This window comes from Typopeltis vanoorti, chromosome 18, assembly GCF_054136105.1.
Source record: "Typopeltis vanoorti isolate ZY-2024b chromosome 18, IOZ_Tvanoo_1.0, whole genome shotgun sequence".
Classification (NCBI taxonomy): Eukaryota; Metazoa; Arthropoda; class Arachnida; order Uropygi; family Thelyphonidae; genus Typopeltis; species Typopeltis vanoorti.
The window spans coordinates 80,555,224-80,575,043 of NC_143566.1; the positions used below are offsets into that span (position 1 = coordinate 80,555,224).

The window sequence follows — 19,820 nt, forward strand, 5'->3', positions numbered from 1 at the left end:
GACCAAGATATAGGTGGATTGATACGGTACAAAGTGCCTTAGACAATAGAAATATAAGATCTGATAATGTTGGAGTCTTGACAAGTAACAGACTGATTTGGAGGAAAATTGTAGATAGGAAGTTAGTAATGATGTAAATTTTTCATGTAGTACTATCATATCCTGTACACCCCTTGAGGGTACATGGCAGGAATTTGATGATGACTTTTCAAGAAATCAGATACAGTTCAACAAATTCTGATGTAAAACAATGGAAAAGAAAGTTTGCTGTCTGAAATATACCAGAAACTCCCCACACTAATGAGTATAATAATGAGATAGGATGTTACTATTTTTCACATAACAGCAACAAATCAATAACTTTATTAAGCAGGGCATCGCTGTGATAAACATGAAATGATGCTTATGACCATGAAAAAAAATAAAAATTAGAAGAAATGCACACATTTCTTCTAATTTCATGGAATGCTATATACAAAATAATGAAAAAATAAATTAAAAGTTTATCTACCTATGCTTAATGATTCTAATCTTTAAAGGTACCTGTGGCATGACTATAAACAATACATCATGATAACCACAGTACATAACGGTACATCATCAGTGTGTAGAAACAAGCAAATCAAAGGAACAGAAATACAAGGTGCATAACAACAGTATGGTGGTTTACCAATTAAAACTGTTGCCACGTGCTGTAAATTAATATTAATAAATAATATTTGGCTGATGTAAAAGGGCTTCACAACTTTCTTTGAAAAGGCGTTCATATTTAAACCTACTTCTATGGGGAAGATGAGCTTCATCCCACTAGATACTGTGCTTAGGGTCATACTATGTTGTGCCAGACCAAACTTTTGAGGTTTCATTTATTCGATAAAATATTGATGTTCATTAATTATTTTTTCCACAGAACAGCTTGTCTGGCCAAAGTATGTTAGATTACATTCACAGGGTATCTGGTAAAGGCCAACTAATGATAGAGGTGATAGTTTGTTTTTTGTAGATGGCAACAGACGAGAAATTTTGTTGATAGGAAAATATGTAGGAATGAGATATTACTTCTTCAAAATGGTATCTTATGAGATACGATAAGATACCATTTTTAAGGTATCTTATGGTATTTTTATTTTGCAGAACTGAGTCAGTTATGCCACACCTTCTTAGCCAATGGCTATAATCCCCACAAGATAGATAAAATACTAAATGTCACCAAGAAACCCCTCCCACCATCCACCACAGAGAACAACAAAACAGTCACTATCCCATCAATTAAAGGCACATTGGAAAAGATATCTAGAGTTCTCAATAACCATCAACTATGCACTGTATTCAGACCGTGTGTCAAATTAGCAACTCTCATTCCTTCACCCAAGGACAGCATCTCTCCTTTATCATATCCAGGAGTCTATGAAGTACCCTGCTTGTGTGATCAAGCTTACTATGGCCAAACAGGAAGAACTGTGGGCATCTGCATCAGTGAACATAAAAGATACATCTGACCATGCTTTGGATACCCCCTGCACACAGGATCAACTGGAAGAAAACAAAGGTACTGCACAGAAGCATTTACAAGTCATAGAGATTATTCTTAGAAGCAATAGAAGCCATGAAATATACTCTGAATCTTAACAAATATGGCTGTATAAATTTGCTAAGAATTAGAAGACAGTCATCTTAAGACATAACTAGTACCTGCTTTCTCTCTGTTTTTTCCTTTTTTTTTTAACATAGAAGGCACCTAATTAGGACTTTTGTCTTTGTGTTGTTGCTACAAATTTTCAAACTAGTCCCATTATTACACCATGTTGTTGTTGTCTCGTGTACTGTGACAAACTGTGTTTTGTGCTCTGAAGATGCTGGTTATAATACCAGCAAAATATTAGCAATAAGTCAATAAATAATTATTTACTTATCTTTCTGTGTTCTGATATATTACTGTCAAAATTAGTCAACATGTGCGATGAACACATAAGTTTTTCTACACGTTATTTAGCAATATTGCAATTCTTTCTTAGCTGTGTGTACTTAAAAAACAAGATGAACGATGTATAATTCACCAACATGAGTGGACCAGGAACTAACACTTTTTTTTTTTTTTTTAATGGTCACTACTGACAAACTATGCAGAACAAGCCTGCCAAGGTGTTTATCGGTGTTCCTCGATGTAACTTTTTTTTTAAATTGAAATAAGAAAATGTAAAGCCAATACTGAAATACAGCACCAAAAAAGTTTCAATCTAGCAGGTACATAATGAAGGATATTATGCATCCATTCTTGTTATAGCCAGATGTAGAAACTTGATTTTTAAACTTTTAAAGTTTACATCTAGCATTAATAAGATCAGATATATAAGAAGCCCACATACTGAAGCCTCTTTGGCTCTATATTTTAATGTTTTATATATGCAACTATCAAGAGTTCACTTATGAATACTATAACTTTCTAACATGGGATTGCTATGGTATTAAACTGAAGTACTTGTCTTCTTAAAATTTTCACCTGGTCTCTAATGAGAATCTTTGCTCTCTTAAGTTTCTGCTTGGTTTCTGAAAAGAACAGTAGGTCTATGCCCCATGTCTGCCACTTTGCCAAGAGAAGGCTTGGTACAGATTGTACAGTGCTGAACCTTAGCTTGGTAATCAAACAGAGCACAGAGATTCTTAAGCAGTCCAGTTTTGGAGAGAGTGACCAAAGGTCACTCATGAGTTTTTGGAACTTGCAATATGAACAAACTGAACTGCCTGTCTCTAATGAGAACTAAAAGTTCAAAACAGCTATCAGGCTAGTAAAACCTAAAAGCACTAATAAAGGACAAATATATAGGCTTCTGGGCAGAGTCCATATTTCAAGCAGTGCAAACAAAGACAACTCCAGTGCCAAAGATTATATTATCATAAGCTCTCTGGTAAATTTTGAATTTTCTACATCTGGCTATAACAAGAATGAATACATAACATCCTTCTGATGATGAGAATGAAAAACATAATAACAATGGATAAAAAAACTACTCTTTTATGAAAATGACACATTGTTTATTATTAGTGTAATCTGTTCAACTGTCTTTCAAACTAGTGTAATTTTTTTATTCTATACAAATGTTAGGTTATTCAAACGGATTTGACATTTGACCATTAATACTCATGTGTATGCAGAGCTAATCTAAAAGGTATGGTCACATAATGATGGAAGGTTAGAGATTAGCCAAACAACACAGTGATTATTAATAGCATCACACAGCAATTAATCCAGTGTCAAAAATTTTAAAAAGTATTTGGTATCTGAACAGCTAGTTTTGAAACTTTACTGCAATAATAAATATTTAAGCAAATTTTTGCCTTTAAGTTTAAAAATCAATAGTACTATCTACCTTGAAATATTATATGTCCACCATTCCCACCATCACCTCCATCAGGCCCTGCTAAAGGATTGCAAAACAACTGCATAAAAGAAATGACACCATCTCCACCTTTTCCACCAGTCACTCTTACTTGCCTCCAATCAACAAAATTATTAACCTAAGAAAATTAATATGAAAATATTAACAATGAATAAACATTTTAGTCTGCTTATAATAAAACAATTTATATATATGAGTCACTTCTCATTAGAACAAATGCCATTATAACAAATTCAGCCACAATAACAAATTATCAAAAATTTCCAAAAAACTGAATGCTATTCTAAAGGAAATTCATTACAGCAAACTTTCCACTATAACAAACTCTTTCTTTGGTTCATCACAAGTTCATGTTCACTGTAAGAAAGAAAACTATAATTTGCAATGTTATGTAGAGATTCATGTTACTTCCAAAATATAAAAACAAAAAAATACAGTTGATATTCAACTTATGATATGACTTACAGAAGTCATTCTATTAACACATTTGCACCAGACAGCATTTGCATCTGTGTAAACTGCTGAAGGAACTAGCTCTATCATGTCACTTCCATGTCAGGTAGTTGCAGTTTCACAAAGCTTATATATGGTATGTTAGTTTCAACTTCTGTAGAATTTTATTTGCAAAATTAGCATTTGTGAATTACCTTAATAATATTGAATATCTCAAATGTGATTTGAACTGATTTCAATTATCTCACACACACACACACACACTTACATGCATCTTTATAAGTTTAGAAAATTTGCTTCATATAATCAAATTAGCCAAGTAAATAACAAAAGGGTGATTATTATGGGCAATTTTAACTATGGCAACATAGACTGGGATGATGAGATAGCAACTGGAAGTAAAGAAAATGAGTTTCTTGAGTTTTTGAGGGACAATTACCTCAGACAGTATGTAACAGAGGACACACGAGGATTGAGGGTCTTGGATTTGATCATCTCATCAGAGGATGTAATTATAATTGAGGTGTCAAATCATCCTCCAGTTGGTGAGAGCAACCATGAAGTGATTACCTGGGTGGTTGCCAGCAGTATGAGGAACTCTGAGAAAATTGTATATGTGGAACTAGCTCAGGAGACAGCTTGCAGGTGTAGTATGGAATGAGGAGTTAGTTGGAAAAGAGATCAATGCAGCTTGGAGGATATTCAAGAACTATCTAGTAGAAGCAATGTCTATTCCAAGTATAGCATTGCATTCCAAGAATCAGAAGGTTAAATAAGGTAGGTGTGAAATGAATGAATGAAGAGATTAAGCATGCATTACAGAGACAAAAGGCATTATGGAGGCAGCATTAAGAGAAATGGTAATAACCAATTCCATGAGGATTACAAAGACCAGGCAAGGAGAGTGACTTGGTTGGTAAGGGTAACAAAAGTGAAGTATGAGCAGCAGTTAGCTAATGAAGCCAAAAGGAATCCTAGGGAGGTCTTTCAATATGAAGCCAGCAAAAAAAAAAAAAAAAAAAAAAGAATGATTATGGAAAGATGACAATACAATGATCGGAGAAAATGGTATATGGGCAACTAATGTGAAAGATATAATGAAGATACTTAATGAGCAGTTCATAAAGGCCTTGTGAATGTGACATCATGGAGAGATTGAGAGCAGTTGATGATGGGAAGGAGGGACTGACTCTAAGTGACCATGAGGCATATGGGGAATTGAGCAAACTTGATGTTAATAAGGCTGTTGGACTTGATGATATATCACCATGTGTCTGATAGAATTTGCAGGGAGTTGAAATCTGCCTTGACATATTTTTTTAATATGAGTCTTGCACTGGGTCAGGTTCTAAAGGAGTGGAAGGAGGGCAAGATTGCTGCTTCATAAGGGAGGTGATAGAACTCAGGCATCGAATTATAGGCCTATCTGTGTGTCAGGTGTTGTGGTTGTTGGAGAAGTTGGCGAGAACTAGGATCCAGAATTGGGTTGACAACAATGGTATTATCTTAGATGGACAGAATGGATTTGCTAAAGAAAGGTCATGTTTTAGTAATCTACTTACTTAATATAATAAGATGACAGCTTCCTTGAACAAAGGAGAGGGATACACAGTAGTATACTTAGATTTCAAAACGGTTTTTGATAGATTACCACATGATAAGTTGATAATCAAACTAGAGCAGATGGGGTTGGATATTAGATTAGTGCATTGGATCAGAGACTGGCTATCTGATAGATATCAAGAAGTTGTGTATGGGGGAGCAATATCCAGGAAGAGGAAAGTCACTAGTGGTGTGCCTCGGGGGTCTGTTTTAGGGCCATTGCTGTTTAACTTGTATGTTAATGATATTTACAAAGATTTGGTTGGGGATATTCAGTTGTTTGTAAATGATGCAAAGTTGGGATGAACTATGAAGAGTAGAGAAGATGATGTGGCTTTACAAGAAGACTTGATTAAATTGATGAATGGGCATGGAAATGGGGATGTGAGTTCAATATTGCAAATAAGATCTTAACATTTGAGAAACAAAGATGGGATGTAGAATTTATGTTTGGTGGAATATATTATTGGAGGCAGAGGAAATAAGGGATCCTGGGGTGAGAGTGGATAAAGATCTGAAAATTTAGGGGAAACATGTCCAAAATTGTGAGGACAACACAAAGATTTCTGGAATGATGTGGAGGACACTGACTTGTAGAAGTAAGGAGATTCTTGTTCCATTGTATAAGGCTTTGATTAGGCCACACATGGACTACTATGTCCAAATCTGGTTACCTGGTTTTCGACAAAGAGATGTTGAAAAACGTCCAGAGGTGACTAAGGTAGTTTCTGATCTCTGGAATGAAATATGAGGAAAGATTAAGAAGATGCAATTTACAGTCTAGTGGAAGCTGTATAAGGCAAGTGTGAGCAAGGAAGTGAGAAGCAGGTTTTTTGCATGCAGAGTTGTGAATGATTGGAATGCTTTGCATGAGAGTGTGGTGTCTGAAGAGAATTTGAGTGTGTTTAAGGTGTGGTATGATGAGCTGTGCATATGACAAAAGTACCTCATAGATGAGTTTTGACTCCATGGGGGTCTTGGGATAATAATATTATCATCATTGCACTGAGCTTCTAACCATTTAATTTTATCCATTCTGACTGCTTTTTTCACCTCATTACACTTTTTTCTATATTGCTCCTCTATCTGTTCTGATGTATCCCTTCTTATCGAAAGAAGGCAAACGTTGGTCGATTGGTAGAGCCTCTGCTACTAATGGCTCAGTTAAGTAAGCTTGAGCACGGTTAGTAGTTGGAAGGGGTCCAATCATTCGATGCTGTTGGCATACTCTCCCTCGATGAGTCTTTGGACTCCCTGGAGGTGTCAAATAATAATAATAATAATAATAATCTTCAAAATTCTCTTCTCGTGTATCAACTTCAGTGTTTCCTGTCTAATCTTTTCTGGTAATGTTTTTCAACTGCATCTTCTATTTACTCCTTTCACTCTTAAATTCAAATTTCTTCTTAATTACTGTTTTTTAATATATAACAAAACAAACACATTAGTTCCCTCTATACACAGATTTGGTTACAATCAAATAACTATCGTGATGTGTGGAACATCCACAAGTACAAAATTGCTGTGGAGCATGGTTTCCTAGCCTCCCCTGCATCTCTAGTGAATCATCTAATTAATAAAGCAGCAGTTTGAAAAGTCACTCCTTCTCAATGTGTTTCTGGCTGATTATTTTACTGCTATTTGCACAGATGTTTCATTATTCATTAGAGTACAGTACATTCTGTATACAGTAATTTTATTTTATTATTTCTGTAGTTTGTTTCTCCATAAACAAAGAGTAAAATTAGTTAAACTAACCAACACAATTTCAGCATTCAAGCATTTAACCGTTAGCACATCCCTATGGTTCTCATAGCAATTTCTGCCTTAACAACCTTTTTGACTTAGGATTGTTGGAATGGAACTCTGTTATAAGTTGAGGACTGAATGTATTTATCCAAAAAAGTGATGTGACATTTTCTTCCAATATATCTAAGATAACTGGCTGGGTATCATACTAGTAATAATGGAAAGCATACCAACAAGGATCTTTTCCCATATATACGTCTATTAATTATATGAGGTTTGAAGCTGACTTATCTATTTCACAGACAGTTTCATTTGGGGGGAGGGGGAGGAAAGAGCTCAATATATTACACAATGATTGATTTCTCATTTAATTTCATTTTATAATGAAATTTTAGTTAATATTATACAGCTTCTGATAATCTACTTCTGTAATGGCCAATAATGATATACTTTTGTGCTTAAGTGAAAGTAGGGTCAATGCTGTTAACAAGCTTATCATTCCCTACAATATAGTATGTTGCAAAAAGATTTTTTTTTTTAGAATTTTCACTTGCTACATATAACTTGAATCAGCAAAAAATATAGCTAAAAAACCAAAGGATGACAAGTATGAAATTTTAGATCATCATCAACATTAGCCTGAGCTGGTTTAACTTACCTATTCAACGAAAGCAGAACAAATACATGAGCTATCTTATGATTTTCTTAGAATAACATTAGTAGCTATCTACCTTTTATCTTACCCTGTAACATGGATTAATTGTAACAGAGATGCAACTTTTGAGATCACTTGACTTAAAGTAAACTGTTTTACTTGGAATTTCCTCTGTCAGAAATTGTCAGAAATATTTTGTTTCTTCACAAGAGATATAAAAATTAATATCACATGAAAATCAAATTTTAAAAATTAAATTAAATCTATTTTGAAATATAATGCAAAATCAGTCTTAGTAATAAATTATTGGAAATCTCTGCAATCTATCATTCTTCAAATCAGTGCAAGGGAGCAAGTTATTTTATTCAGGTTCTTTCAAAATAAATCAAAAATTCTTTCATTATACTGAAAATACTAGAAATTATTTTCGGCCTATTTTCAAATGCTTGCATTCAAAATAACTGTTAGGTATTTATAAAAAAACATGATGTACCTGATGGTGTATCATGTACTGATTGGGTTAGATTTTAATAAGGCTGTGAAAATGGATAATATTACTTTACTTAATCCTCCTCTTCTACCTTTTAGTGTCCAGGTTTTATTCTTGCAACAGCAACTTGAGGATAAGGTGGCTAGCCCTATGCCTTCCAGTGTGTCCTATGTCTGTAGAGTGTCTTTATGGGGCTGGTTTGCCTGTTCTGGGGAATGAAACCCTCCCCCTACCTCTGTATGAGACCGGCTAACTCACCTTTCATCGAAAGAGACCAGATAAAGGTCCCTCACGTCACTGACAGGAATCGAACCCAGATCTTTCCAAACAAAGGACTTCATCTATAATCACTGAGCTACAGAGGCTAATACATGACATATTAATACATATTTTTAAGGAATATGCGAAAGCTAGTTATGCCCATAACCTGGTTATTTAATGAAAGCCTTGTAGTGAATGAGGGTTCCTAAGAAGTAGGGAAAAAAAAAAGGCAAAATAGTACCACTCCAAAAGCATGGTTTTAGGACAGAAGTTTCCAATTATAGACAAGTCTATATAATTGTAGTTGACTGTAGTCAAGGTGTTGGAAAGATTGGTTTCGAGTAGAATAAAGGATGTGGCTGATAGCCACAGGATTCTTTATGGTAGTCAACATGGATTTGTAAAGGACAGGTCTTCTTTTAGCAATTTACTTGCTATTTTATAAGGTAACGAGTGTGTTGGATAAGGGAGAATCACATACCGTGATATTCTTGAACTTTGCAAAAGCATTTCATAGATTACCACATGATAAGCAGGTGCACAAGCTGCAGGATGAGAATGGATAGTATACTGGTTCTGTATAAGTTGCATGAGACACAGTTGAAAAATTATTTAATTAAGACCGATTACAAATATTTCTATTTATGTATTGTGAATCATCATTAGAGTAATACCAGTTGGAAATTAAAAAATTAAACAACAATGTTGTTATATGGGGGGATGCTTAAGGGTCAAAGCTGTATAACTGAGAGGAGAGCTCCAAATAGCTTTTAAAGGAATGCGGAGAACCGACCAAGGCTTCTGACCTAATGTCCAATCCTCACCTACTCGTGGTGCATCGTTAGGTATCTACATTCAGTATCTACCGGGATACTGAATGAACGAGGATGGCTGGCAATTTGGGGTTTAGCAGACCAAACTGTATTCTTATTGGCTTAAACCACAAATAAAATGATGGCACAGCATGACAGAATTTCATGCCGGCTGGGGTGTGGCCCAGTTAAACAAGGCCCCCATTGGAAGTTTTTTCCCCACTCGGTTAGACTATATTAAATTTAGTTTAATCCTTTATCCAAGTGTAAGCAAACAAAGTTTGTGCCTGAAGTATCTTCAGGACTGAGGCAACTCGTGGTAAAGGTGGGCCAAGCTCTCATCACTCCTTGTTTTAGTATCTCCCATAATGCAAAGCACATTTCCTTGCAGACTTGTATAATGCATTAAGTGAAGTGCCGTTACCAAGACTGGTTTCGACCTCCATTGAATGTTCAAGTACAAGTCAAACTCCAAAAACTCAATGTTGTTCCCCTCAGTAACAGGCTCACCCAGCCACTGTGAAGAACTCTCAGCATTGGCTCTACCCAGTGGCAGGCTCATCCCACCACCGCTCATTTGCTAATATGTCATCTGAGCGGTAACAGCAACAGCCATGCCTCAGTTAACTTCATGGGCTACAGCATTGCCATTCATCAACCAACCAAGCTTCTTCCAACCAGTTTCAACCTTTATTAAGGTCTCATTAGTGGGAGCAAGACCCAGAGGTGGTGATACCATGGTGGAAGCAATGGAGAAGTCATATTTACCTATACGAGTTGCCAAAAGGTGTCTCACCTTATTATTAAACTACTCTGGATTTAGAGAAAGATGTTGGAAGTTTTTTCCCACTTGGCTAGACTATAATAAATTTAGTTTAATCCTTTATCCAAGTGTAAGCAAACAAAGTTTGCACCTGAAGTATCTTCAGGAATGAGGGAACTCATGGTAAAGGTGGACCAAGCTCTCATCACTCCTTATCTTAGTATCTCCCATATCAATCTCCTTAGGATCTCCCATCTCAATAAAGGTCGAAACCTGTCTGGGTAGTGGCCCTTCCCTTAATGTAGCATTATACTTGTCTGCAAGGAGATGTGTGGATGATGACTTTAATTTAAACCTAATAGGATGAAAAATAATCTTTTTTTTTTCCATGAGAAGGTATAGGAGTGATTCAACTTTCTCTGTATTCAAAAAATTAACACAGTAACAGGGGTTAAAAAAAAAAGTAATAAAAATATATACAGTAACTGCATCTACTGTAACATTAAAATTTTTATAAATATAAATACTAAAACTGCATGCAATTTACAATTATTAGATATCACTAATAACTATAATTAACAAGAAGAAAGCTAATGATTTTCTTTCAAAATATTCAAACAGTGAATTCTCAAATTTTTCCAAAGTGACCATGTTGGTTCAAGCAGTATCAGTTTTGGAGAAGCCCTCCCCTTCTACCATGAAGTTTACTTTCATAAGACTAGAAAATGAACCTTCAGGTACTTTTCAGACAATTAGTAAAACCAAGTAGTGAAAAAGGTAATTTTATCCTTTCTCATTATCTACCAGCCTATTTGGCCGAGTGGCTAGCATATCTGCTCCCCAGCCAAAAGGCTGCGGGTTCGAATCCAGCCGCGGGCATGGATATTGGTGATTGTCTGCGAAAATACTAGTGGCAGTGGTTGGCAATGTTGTAGATAATGAAAGTAGTTGCAGTTCATTGTAGTTGGTGGATTGAGTGGTGGAGACAGAGAGTTGCGGAGTAGGTGCCCTTCCTCGATGAGTCTTTGGACTCCCTGGAGGTGTCATGTAATAATAATCTCCATTATTTTAACAATGATATGTACAAATATTCTGCTTATCCCTTAGGTGCCCTTCACCTTGTAGGTGCCCTTCCTCGACGAGTCTTTGGACTCCCTGGAGGTGTCATGTAATAATAATCTCCATTATTTTAACAATGATATGTACAAATATTCTGCTTATCCCTATAGTTAGTAAAAACTCTGTTCCTTCCACAATTAGTAAAAAACATAATGAGAAGATTAATTAACAGTGAAAGTTAGATATTGGATGTAAAGAAATAAAAGATACTGTAAAAGTGGTATAGCAGTTTCTGCTGAATGTCAATACAAATGCCACACAGCACAATACACTGTGATTAACAAGCGTGGAGCATGCCACTTGTAGAAAAACAGTGAACCAGTATAATCCCTTCTTGGTTTTCAGCTAAAGAATGTTGCTGCAACAGCATGCAATTCAGCTTTCAAAAATCTTATGGGTTTTCTTTGAAGAAAACCCATAAGATTTTTGCATGATTCACAGAATATCTGATATACTTACTAGTGCAGCAGTATATGCACCACTGCCAAATATAAATATGTATATATAATAAATACCCTATTTGTTACTGATCTTGATTTTCTACTTCTCAAAGGCACCACAGAACAATGACGACAAAATAATTTCCATATTCTTTCATAAATCTCAATTGGCACAGCATGATTCTTAAATAAAAATGATCCACCAAAAGCCATTCTGTGAAACCAAGATTGAGTCCTATGCAACCTGTAAAACATAAACATATGGAAAATTATTTTACTTATAAAAATTTAGTTATAATAAGTAAAAAAAAAAAAAAACCTTTTGTTTGTGTGCAGGTTAAATAGATCAGCTTTACATATGATAGTGAGAAATGTAAAAATGAATCATAGTGAAAATGTAATTTTAGATTCTGTATACGATATGCATTTCATAGAAGATTCACATTTTAAATTTAGTAGTTAGTGCTAGATAAAAAATAAAAGGTACATAAGTAACCAACAAAGGTAGTATACAAGATCAGTGGGCCCAGTTTGTAATTCTAAAATTTCAGTGAATTGAGAAAGGGAGTGGAGATAATGAATAGTAAGATGGCTAATTGTTTGAGGCAAAGGGGGTTCACAATTTGTAAATCTGTGGAGTGAATTTGAAGGGAAGTTGGAATGGTATAAACATGATAGATTACATTTGAATGGATGTGGAGTTGGGCATTTAGAAAGGCTATTGTTTTCTGAGAAGGCATAGAGTCAAGAAGTTAATATAGCAAATGATCAGTCTAACAGTGAAAACAGGATAGCACAAATCAACAGACTGTATGGCAGGAGGAAGATTGATATGAGGTTGAAGATGTGGTTGCAGCAGCACAAGATGATGAGAATGAGCATAAAGGTGAGAATGAGACAGGTAGGAATCAAAATCACAGTCAGGATCAGAGAAATGGGAGTGGTCAAACCGAAGAGAGAGGTGTACTAAAATAGAGAATGCTAGTGCTGGTAGAATGGCCTCAAACACACAAGGATTGTTATGTTTATACACAAATGTAAAGAGTATTCAAAACAAGAGCTGAGTTTGTTGTATTAATTGAGATGGTATGTCCAAAAATAATTTGAATAAGTAAAATTTGGTTGTCTGAGGAGGATGTGATGTCGGGAATAGAATTAGAAGGATACGTAACTTTCCAGAAGGATAGAGATGTGAAAAGAGGAGGGGGAGTGCTGTTAATGATTGCAGAGGAATTGTGTCTGCAAAGCATTGATAATGCATGCACAGATTTTGAATCTGTGTGGTGTGAAGTTAAAATAAACAGGTTGGTATGTCTGATAGGATGCTGTTATAGGCCAGGGAATGCAGGAGAATACTAATTATGAAATGTTTAGGCAAATTAGTTGGATATGTAAAAAGAAGGTGATCTTGATGGAGGTCTTTAATTACAGGAATATAGACTGGAAGGAGGAGATAGTGTATGGGAACAAGGAGAGAGAGTTTGTGGAATTTCTGAGAGATAAGTTTCTTAAGCAGCATGTGATTGAAGCAACTAGAGGCTTTAGGTTTTGGATTTGGTGATAACTTCACAAGATGTAGTTGTTAATGAAGTATTGCCACTTCTGCCAATTGGTGAGAGTGATCATGACACACTTGTTTGGGAAGTGATGAAACAAGAAAAGGTCACTGCCAAAATTGGACAGATGTGGAAGTATAAAGCAGGCGATTATAGGAGGCTCTGTAGTCAGTTAACATCAGTACGTTGGGTAGATGAGCAGAAAAGATGTTGACAATGCATGGAAAGTCATAAGGCAGTATCTGACAAAAGCAATGTATGATTGCATACCAAGGGTTAAGCGAATAAAAAGAGTAGATAAATAGAGTGAAATGGATGAACAATGAAATCAAGCAAGCTATGCTGGAAAAGAAAATGTTATGGAGGAGGTACAAAACAGTTGGTGGTGATCAGATCCATGAAGAGTATAAAGTGCAGGCTAGAAAGATGATGAACATGGTAAAGAAAGAAAAGGTGCAGTATGAGAGGAGATTGGCTGGTCAGGTCAAGGTTAACTCAAGGGATTTCCACTACATGACAAGCACAAGGGAGAATAATTATGGCAGATTAACAGTGGTGGATAGTAATGGCAGCAAACTAACAGCTACAAAGGATATAGTAGAATTTTGGAAGTTTTTTCACACTTGGTTAGATTATAATAAATTTAGTTTAATCCTTTATCCAAGTGTAAGCAAACAAAGTTTGCGCCTGAAGTATCTTCAGGACTGAGGCAATTCGTGGCAAAGGTGAAAAAGCTCTCATCACTACTTGTCTTAGTATCTCTCATAATGCAAAGCACATATCCTTGCAGACATGTACAATGCTATGCATTAAGGGTAGGGCCACTACCCACACTCCCACTGGTTTCGACCTTTATTGAGGTCTCTTCAGTGGGAGCCAGACCCAGAGGTGGTGATACCAAGGTGGAAGCAATGGAGAGGTCATATTTACACTATACAAGTTGCCAAAAGCTGTCTAACCTTATTATTAAATTACTCTGGATTTAGAGAAAGATGTTGGAAGTGTTTTCCCACTTGGTTAGACTATAATAAATTTAGTTTAATCCTTTATCCAAGTGTAAGCAAACAAAGTTTGCTTACACTTGGATAAAGGATTAAACTAAATTTATTATGATATAGTGGAATTATTGAACGAGTGCATATATCATACTGGTGTAAATGATCCGGCGCAATATGTAGAAGAGAGGCAAGTATTAGGAGAATTGGAAATGAAAGAAAGAGATGTTGGTTGGACTAGATGTGAATAAGGCTGTAGGCATGGATGACATATCACCACATTCTTAAGGAATGTGCCCCACAGTTGGCAGGTTATTTAATGAAAGCTTAGCAGTGGGTAGGGTTCCTAAGCAGTAGAAAGAAGGCAAAACAATACCACTCTATAAGCATGGTTCTAAGACAGAGTCTTTGAGAAACCCCAGTCTTTGAGATGTAAAACTATCTCAAAGCTACTCCAGAAAATTACTCTAATTGGTTCCAGTACTTTTATTCTTCCACTCAGTATCTCTCATATTGAAGTATCTGATTAATAATAGTTTCCTTATCTTTTCAAGTAACTGGCCCATAAGGAGAGAACGAGAGATCATAACTGGAAATTTGTGTTAGGACTAGAATTTTTGATTAGATGGTGGTGAATGTGTAGAATGCATTGCCAGAGGTGGTTGTGAGTGCTTTGTCTTTTTTTGTGAATGAATTTAAGGAGAGTATGATAGGTATTTTGTGAATAATGGTTGAGTCTTTGGACTCAGAGATTTTAAACCAATCTGTATAACTGCATTTATAGTCAAGGTGTTGGAGAGATTGGTAAGGAATAGAATACAGAATTGGGTTGATGGATGTAGCATTCTTTCTGATGGTCAGCATGGATTTGTAAAAGGTAGGTCCTGTTTTTGTAATTTACTTGCATTTTATGATAAAGTGACAAGTGTGTTAGATAAGGGAGAATCATATACAGAAATATTCTTAGACTTTACAAAAGCATTTGATAGATTATCACATGAGAAGTTGGTGTACAAGCTACAGAGGATGGGAATAGATAGTATACTGGTTAGATGGATCACAGGTTGGCTCTCTGAATGATATCAGTAGTTTGTGTATGATTAAGCAGTGTCTCAAAAAAGGCTCAGGGTTCTGTTCTTGGGCCCCTGATGTTTTTAAATAATATATCATGTGGACTGACTAAGGATCTTCAGTTATTTGCTGATGATGCAAAGTTGGGAAGAATTATAAGTAGCACTGCTGATGTTAAATCCCTTCAGGAAAATTTGAATAGACTTTTTACTTGGACAAAAGAGTGGGATTGTAGTTTTAATATCAATAAGTGCAGAAATATAAGGCTGTGAACTATATTGATGTTGCCATACTGCAGGAAGTGGATGAGATTAGAGATTTGGGAGAGATGACTGACACCAGACTGAAGTTTAGAAGGCATACTGCTAGTGTTGCAAAAGCTGCACATCATAGTGCTGCTATGATAAGAAGTACTCTAACATGTAAAGATTAGGAAGTGCTTGTGCCACTGTATAAGGCAATGGTCAGACCACAGTTGGACTATTGTGCTTAGATCTGGTCACCTGGTTTTCAATGTGATGTGGAGATACTGTAGAGGGTCCAGAGATGAGCGACTAAGACAAATATCAGGAGTCTGGAATGCTGGGTATGGAGAGAGGTTGAAGAATGTGGATTGCAGAGTTTGGTGGATAAGAGGAAGAGAGGTGATATGTTAGAGACATTTAAGTTAGTGAGGGGATTTTATCAGATTAATCCAGAGGGGGAAGGGGGATTATAAAAAGAGTAGAGGTGAGAGGGGAAGAACCAGAGGTCATTCCTGGAAGTTAGTTATGTAAAAGTGTCGTGAAGAGGGGGTATGAGGAATAGAGTTTTTACATGGAGAATTGTCAGTGAATGTCATTAACACCACATTACCAGAATGTGGTGTTAATGCAAGGTGTGTTAAGAATTTTACAATTCCATATGATAAATATGTTGTCAGTTGAATGAACCTCCCACGATGAGTCTATCGACTCCATGGAGGGTGTAATAATAATAATAATATAAAAGTAAAAATTTAAATGAAGAACATTACTCTGATAATCAGTTTCAATAAGATTCAATTCTAAAAATCATCAGCCATTCTATTAATCTATTATAATAACTGACATCTAGACCTATTAGTGGTGCAGTGCTGCAGGCCAAATAATGAAATCATGGAGAAATGAGGTTTTTCATATATCTATTGTTATAAATTATTATTATAACGGTGTCTATGAGTCTGAAGATTCAACCATTATTCACGAAATACCTATCTTATTCTCCTTAAATTCATTCACAACCACCTCTGGCAATGCATTCTACACATTCACCACCATCTAAGCAAAAAATCTAGTCCTAACACAATTTCCAGTTATGATCTCTCATTCTCTCCCTTCCTGCACTGTTCAGAAAATGTCAATATCAATCCTATAACATCCCTTTTAATAACTTATATGTTTCTGTCATATCTCCTCTCTTATGCCTATCAGCTAGTTTTCTGATCTTCGATCTTCCCTCATAGGACACATTCCACAGATCTGCAACAATCTTTGTTACTCATCTCTGGATCCTCTCCACCATTTGTTCATCACCAAGGAACCCAGGTGACCAGATCTGTGTACAATAGTCCAGATGTGGTCTTATTAATGTCTTATAAAGCGGAGCATTAACTTCCCTATCCCTGCTTGTCAGTGTGTGTGTGTATTCCTCAACAACCATAATTTGATGTGCTGTTTTGGCAACCTTTGCAATATGCTTTCTAAACTTAAGTTCTCTCCACAATAATACCCAAATCACTTGCCTCGTCAACTTCTTGCAGTTCAGTTCCATTTAATATAGTACACAGCACATGATCTCATCCTCCAAAAGCTCATCACCTTATACTTAGCCATGTTAAACTGACAGCCATTTACCTTAGCCTATACAGCTAGAATATTTAAGTCATCCTGCAAGATATCTACATCACTTTCACTGACTATCGTTCTTTCCAATTTTGCATCATCAGCAAACAAGTGGATATTTCCTGTCAAATTATTTCCAATATCATTAATGTACAAATTAAACAACAGAGCACCAAGCCCTGAGCTATGCCACTAGTTACCTGCTTTTTCCTGGATTCAGCTTCTCCATAAACCACTGATTGATATATAACACGCCTTGTTTGACTTATAATGACATAACTAGTATTTTCATTTATTATTATTAATATAGCAGACCACCATGAAGTCGGTGGGCCTCGCTGGGATGGTTTCATTCAACCACTAACATCAGTGTACCATAAATTACTTTGTTCATCCTCAGTACTTTCCAGCAATGCATTTTGCTTATCCATTATTTAAAAAAAAAACAAAAAAACTATTCTTCATTTCCTTGCTCATCATATTCATATTCAACTTCCAGAGAATGGACTCTTCTTCTCTCTTTCACTTAATGAATAATCCCTTAATGCATTAATCAGATAAACTTCCAGTCATAAACAAGCTGACAGTGGACTGAAGGGGCATACACATAACAGATCAAAATTTACCTATTCCCATGGGGACAAGGAAGCTGAAATTTTGCACAAAGGTAGTTAAGTGTGTAACTGGTTTGACATGTTGTTATTGTGTCTGGTCTCTAACCAAGCTGTATGTCTGAGTCTAGCTATGGGCATATACATATGTGATTGTCTTTAGGTAGGAGATAAATTTAATTGTTCAGTGTCTGGCTTATTGGAGGCTTGAAGTGGCTATAAAAAGTTCTGTTTGGTTTCTCAAGCAGGATTTCCAGACTATGTAAAAAACAAGAAATATATACAGTTAATAAAATAGAAAAAGAAAATTGCCCACTCATGGTACAAATGTACAACAGCCTTACAAAAACCTTTCAGAAGTGAGAAACACATGAAAATAAAATTTTAATTAAAAAAAAACACATGAAAAATCAGAAAATGAAAAATGTTTGAATAATAAGGATAATGATCCTCCCCCATTTAGAATTACACATGGGAGTTTGCACTACCTTTGCCATGAGCTACCTGTTAAGGCATTAACAGGTATTTGTAAGATTTGTCACGGGACAAATCTTACAAATACAATGTTCATGGGAGTGTACATGAAAATATTATCAAAAAGAAAAATCCATTACTTCTGGACTCTGGTGGTGCAGTGCTGGAGGCCAAATAATGAAATCATGGAGAAATGAGGTTATTCCTAGTTTATTAGGAATAAGAATAGGAATGCTGTGTGATTTACCATATTCCTAACCAAAACAGTACAAAATCCTGGTGCAGCCTGATGAAGTTGTGGTGGGATAATTGTAGGTACTCAACAGTAATCAAACAGATAATAGCAAGTAGTGTCTATTATTTATATGCTATGTAAATAATACTCCTTGAAATTCCATGAACACCAATATGAAGGGCCAAGATTCATTGGGAGATTACTCTATGCTGCTATAAAATTCACCATGCAAAAATACTTTTCTCTGTTAAATGAGTATGCTTTTTGGCTGATGTGATGAACGAACGTAATTAGAAAGGGTAAAAAAATCGGTATAAAGATGCCTGAAAGCAAATCTTAATTCACTTAAGTGAAAAAAAAAAAAATCTTTGAGTGAGTGTTCATCCCAACCCTCCTGTTCTTACTAAGCAAATATTCTGCATTTATGATTTTTATTTATTCATTTATATCAAGGATTAGATATCCACCTGTTCTGGCTTCAGAAAATTGGTTTTTATTCTTATAATTAGCACTATTTCTTCTACAATACATCGCCTAAGTCGCTCACATTTCAATAACAGTATGAGTGAGGAAGTAAGTACTTAACACTACACGATCGACGTAACTTACAACTTCATTTTAATTGGAAATTTTTATTCATGACTTCAATTAACATCATCAGTCCATGATTGTCATCAATGAACGTAACGCACTAAAAAAATTTACATGTACTAAACTTCTCAACCGCATCAAAACACACTGCCGTGTGACTTACCAATATGTCGATAGATGACGCTGCTAAACTTCGATTTCTTACAGAATATTTATCGTTTATTATACATGAATTTAATCAAAAATAACAGTTGTAATTAACTAATTAAAACGGCTGACGTCTTTACTACGCCAAATGGAATAGAAGAAACCGTTTTATCCATCCCCAGCTTTTTTTCTTTTTGAAAATACATGGAAAGCCAATCTCCATTGCCTTCCACCACCGACTGCTAACCATAAGGCTTAATACGGCAGACAACTGCTACTGCCATCTCGTGGTCCATAACTCTAACTGTATATAACAGTAATAGTATGGGATGGGTTTAATTATACTATTAATTATAATAATATAATGCATCCTTTCCTAAACTGTGTTCTGTCGAACGCTAGTGCTACATCATATGGGAACTAATAATTTAAAAAGAAAAATACTATTTTTGCGCATAATTAGGTATAATGCTTTCCAGACTTATGCCTGATATTAAACGAATTTGTGTTTCCAAGACACAGAAATACTAATCTCA

General features: G+C 35.5%; 1 protein-coding gene across 6 annotated transcripts in view; it reads right to left on the minus strand.

Moving 5' to 3' along the window:
- Positions 1–19,507, minus strand: part of LOC150096840 (mitochondrial ribosome-associated GTPase 2) — a 74,758-nt gene extending 55,251 nt beyond the window's left edge. For 3 of the 6 annotated variants that reach the window (XM_090407930.1, XM_090407928.1, XM_090407925.1), the window contains exons 1-3: positions 19,156–19,262; positions 11,818–11,986; positions 3,369–3,516 (exon numbers count right to left, since the gene is read on the minus strand). In XM_090407930.1, coding sequence (XP_090264056.1) covers positions 3,369–3,516; positions 11,818–11,986; positions 19,156–19,163 — 325 coding nt within the window. In that variant the 5' untranslated portion in view covers positions 19,164–19,262. Of the gene's footprint in view, positions 1–3,368; positions 3,517–11,817; positions 11,987–19,013; positions 19,263–19,300 lie in introns of those variants that run through there. The other 3 variants (XM_090407926.1, XM_090407927.1, XM_090407929.1) reach the window with 3 other exon arrangements.
- Positions 19,508–19,820: the final 313 nt, after the last annotated feature.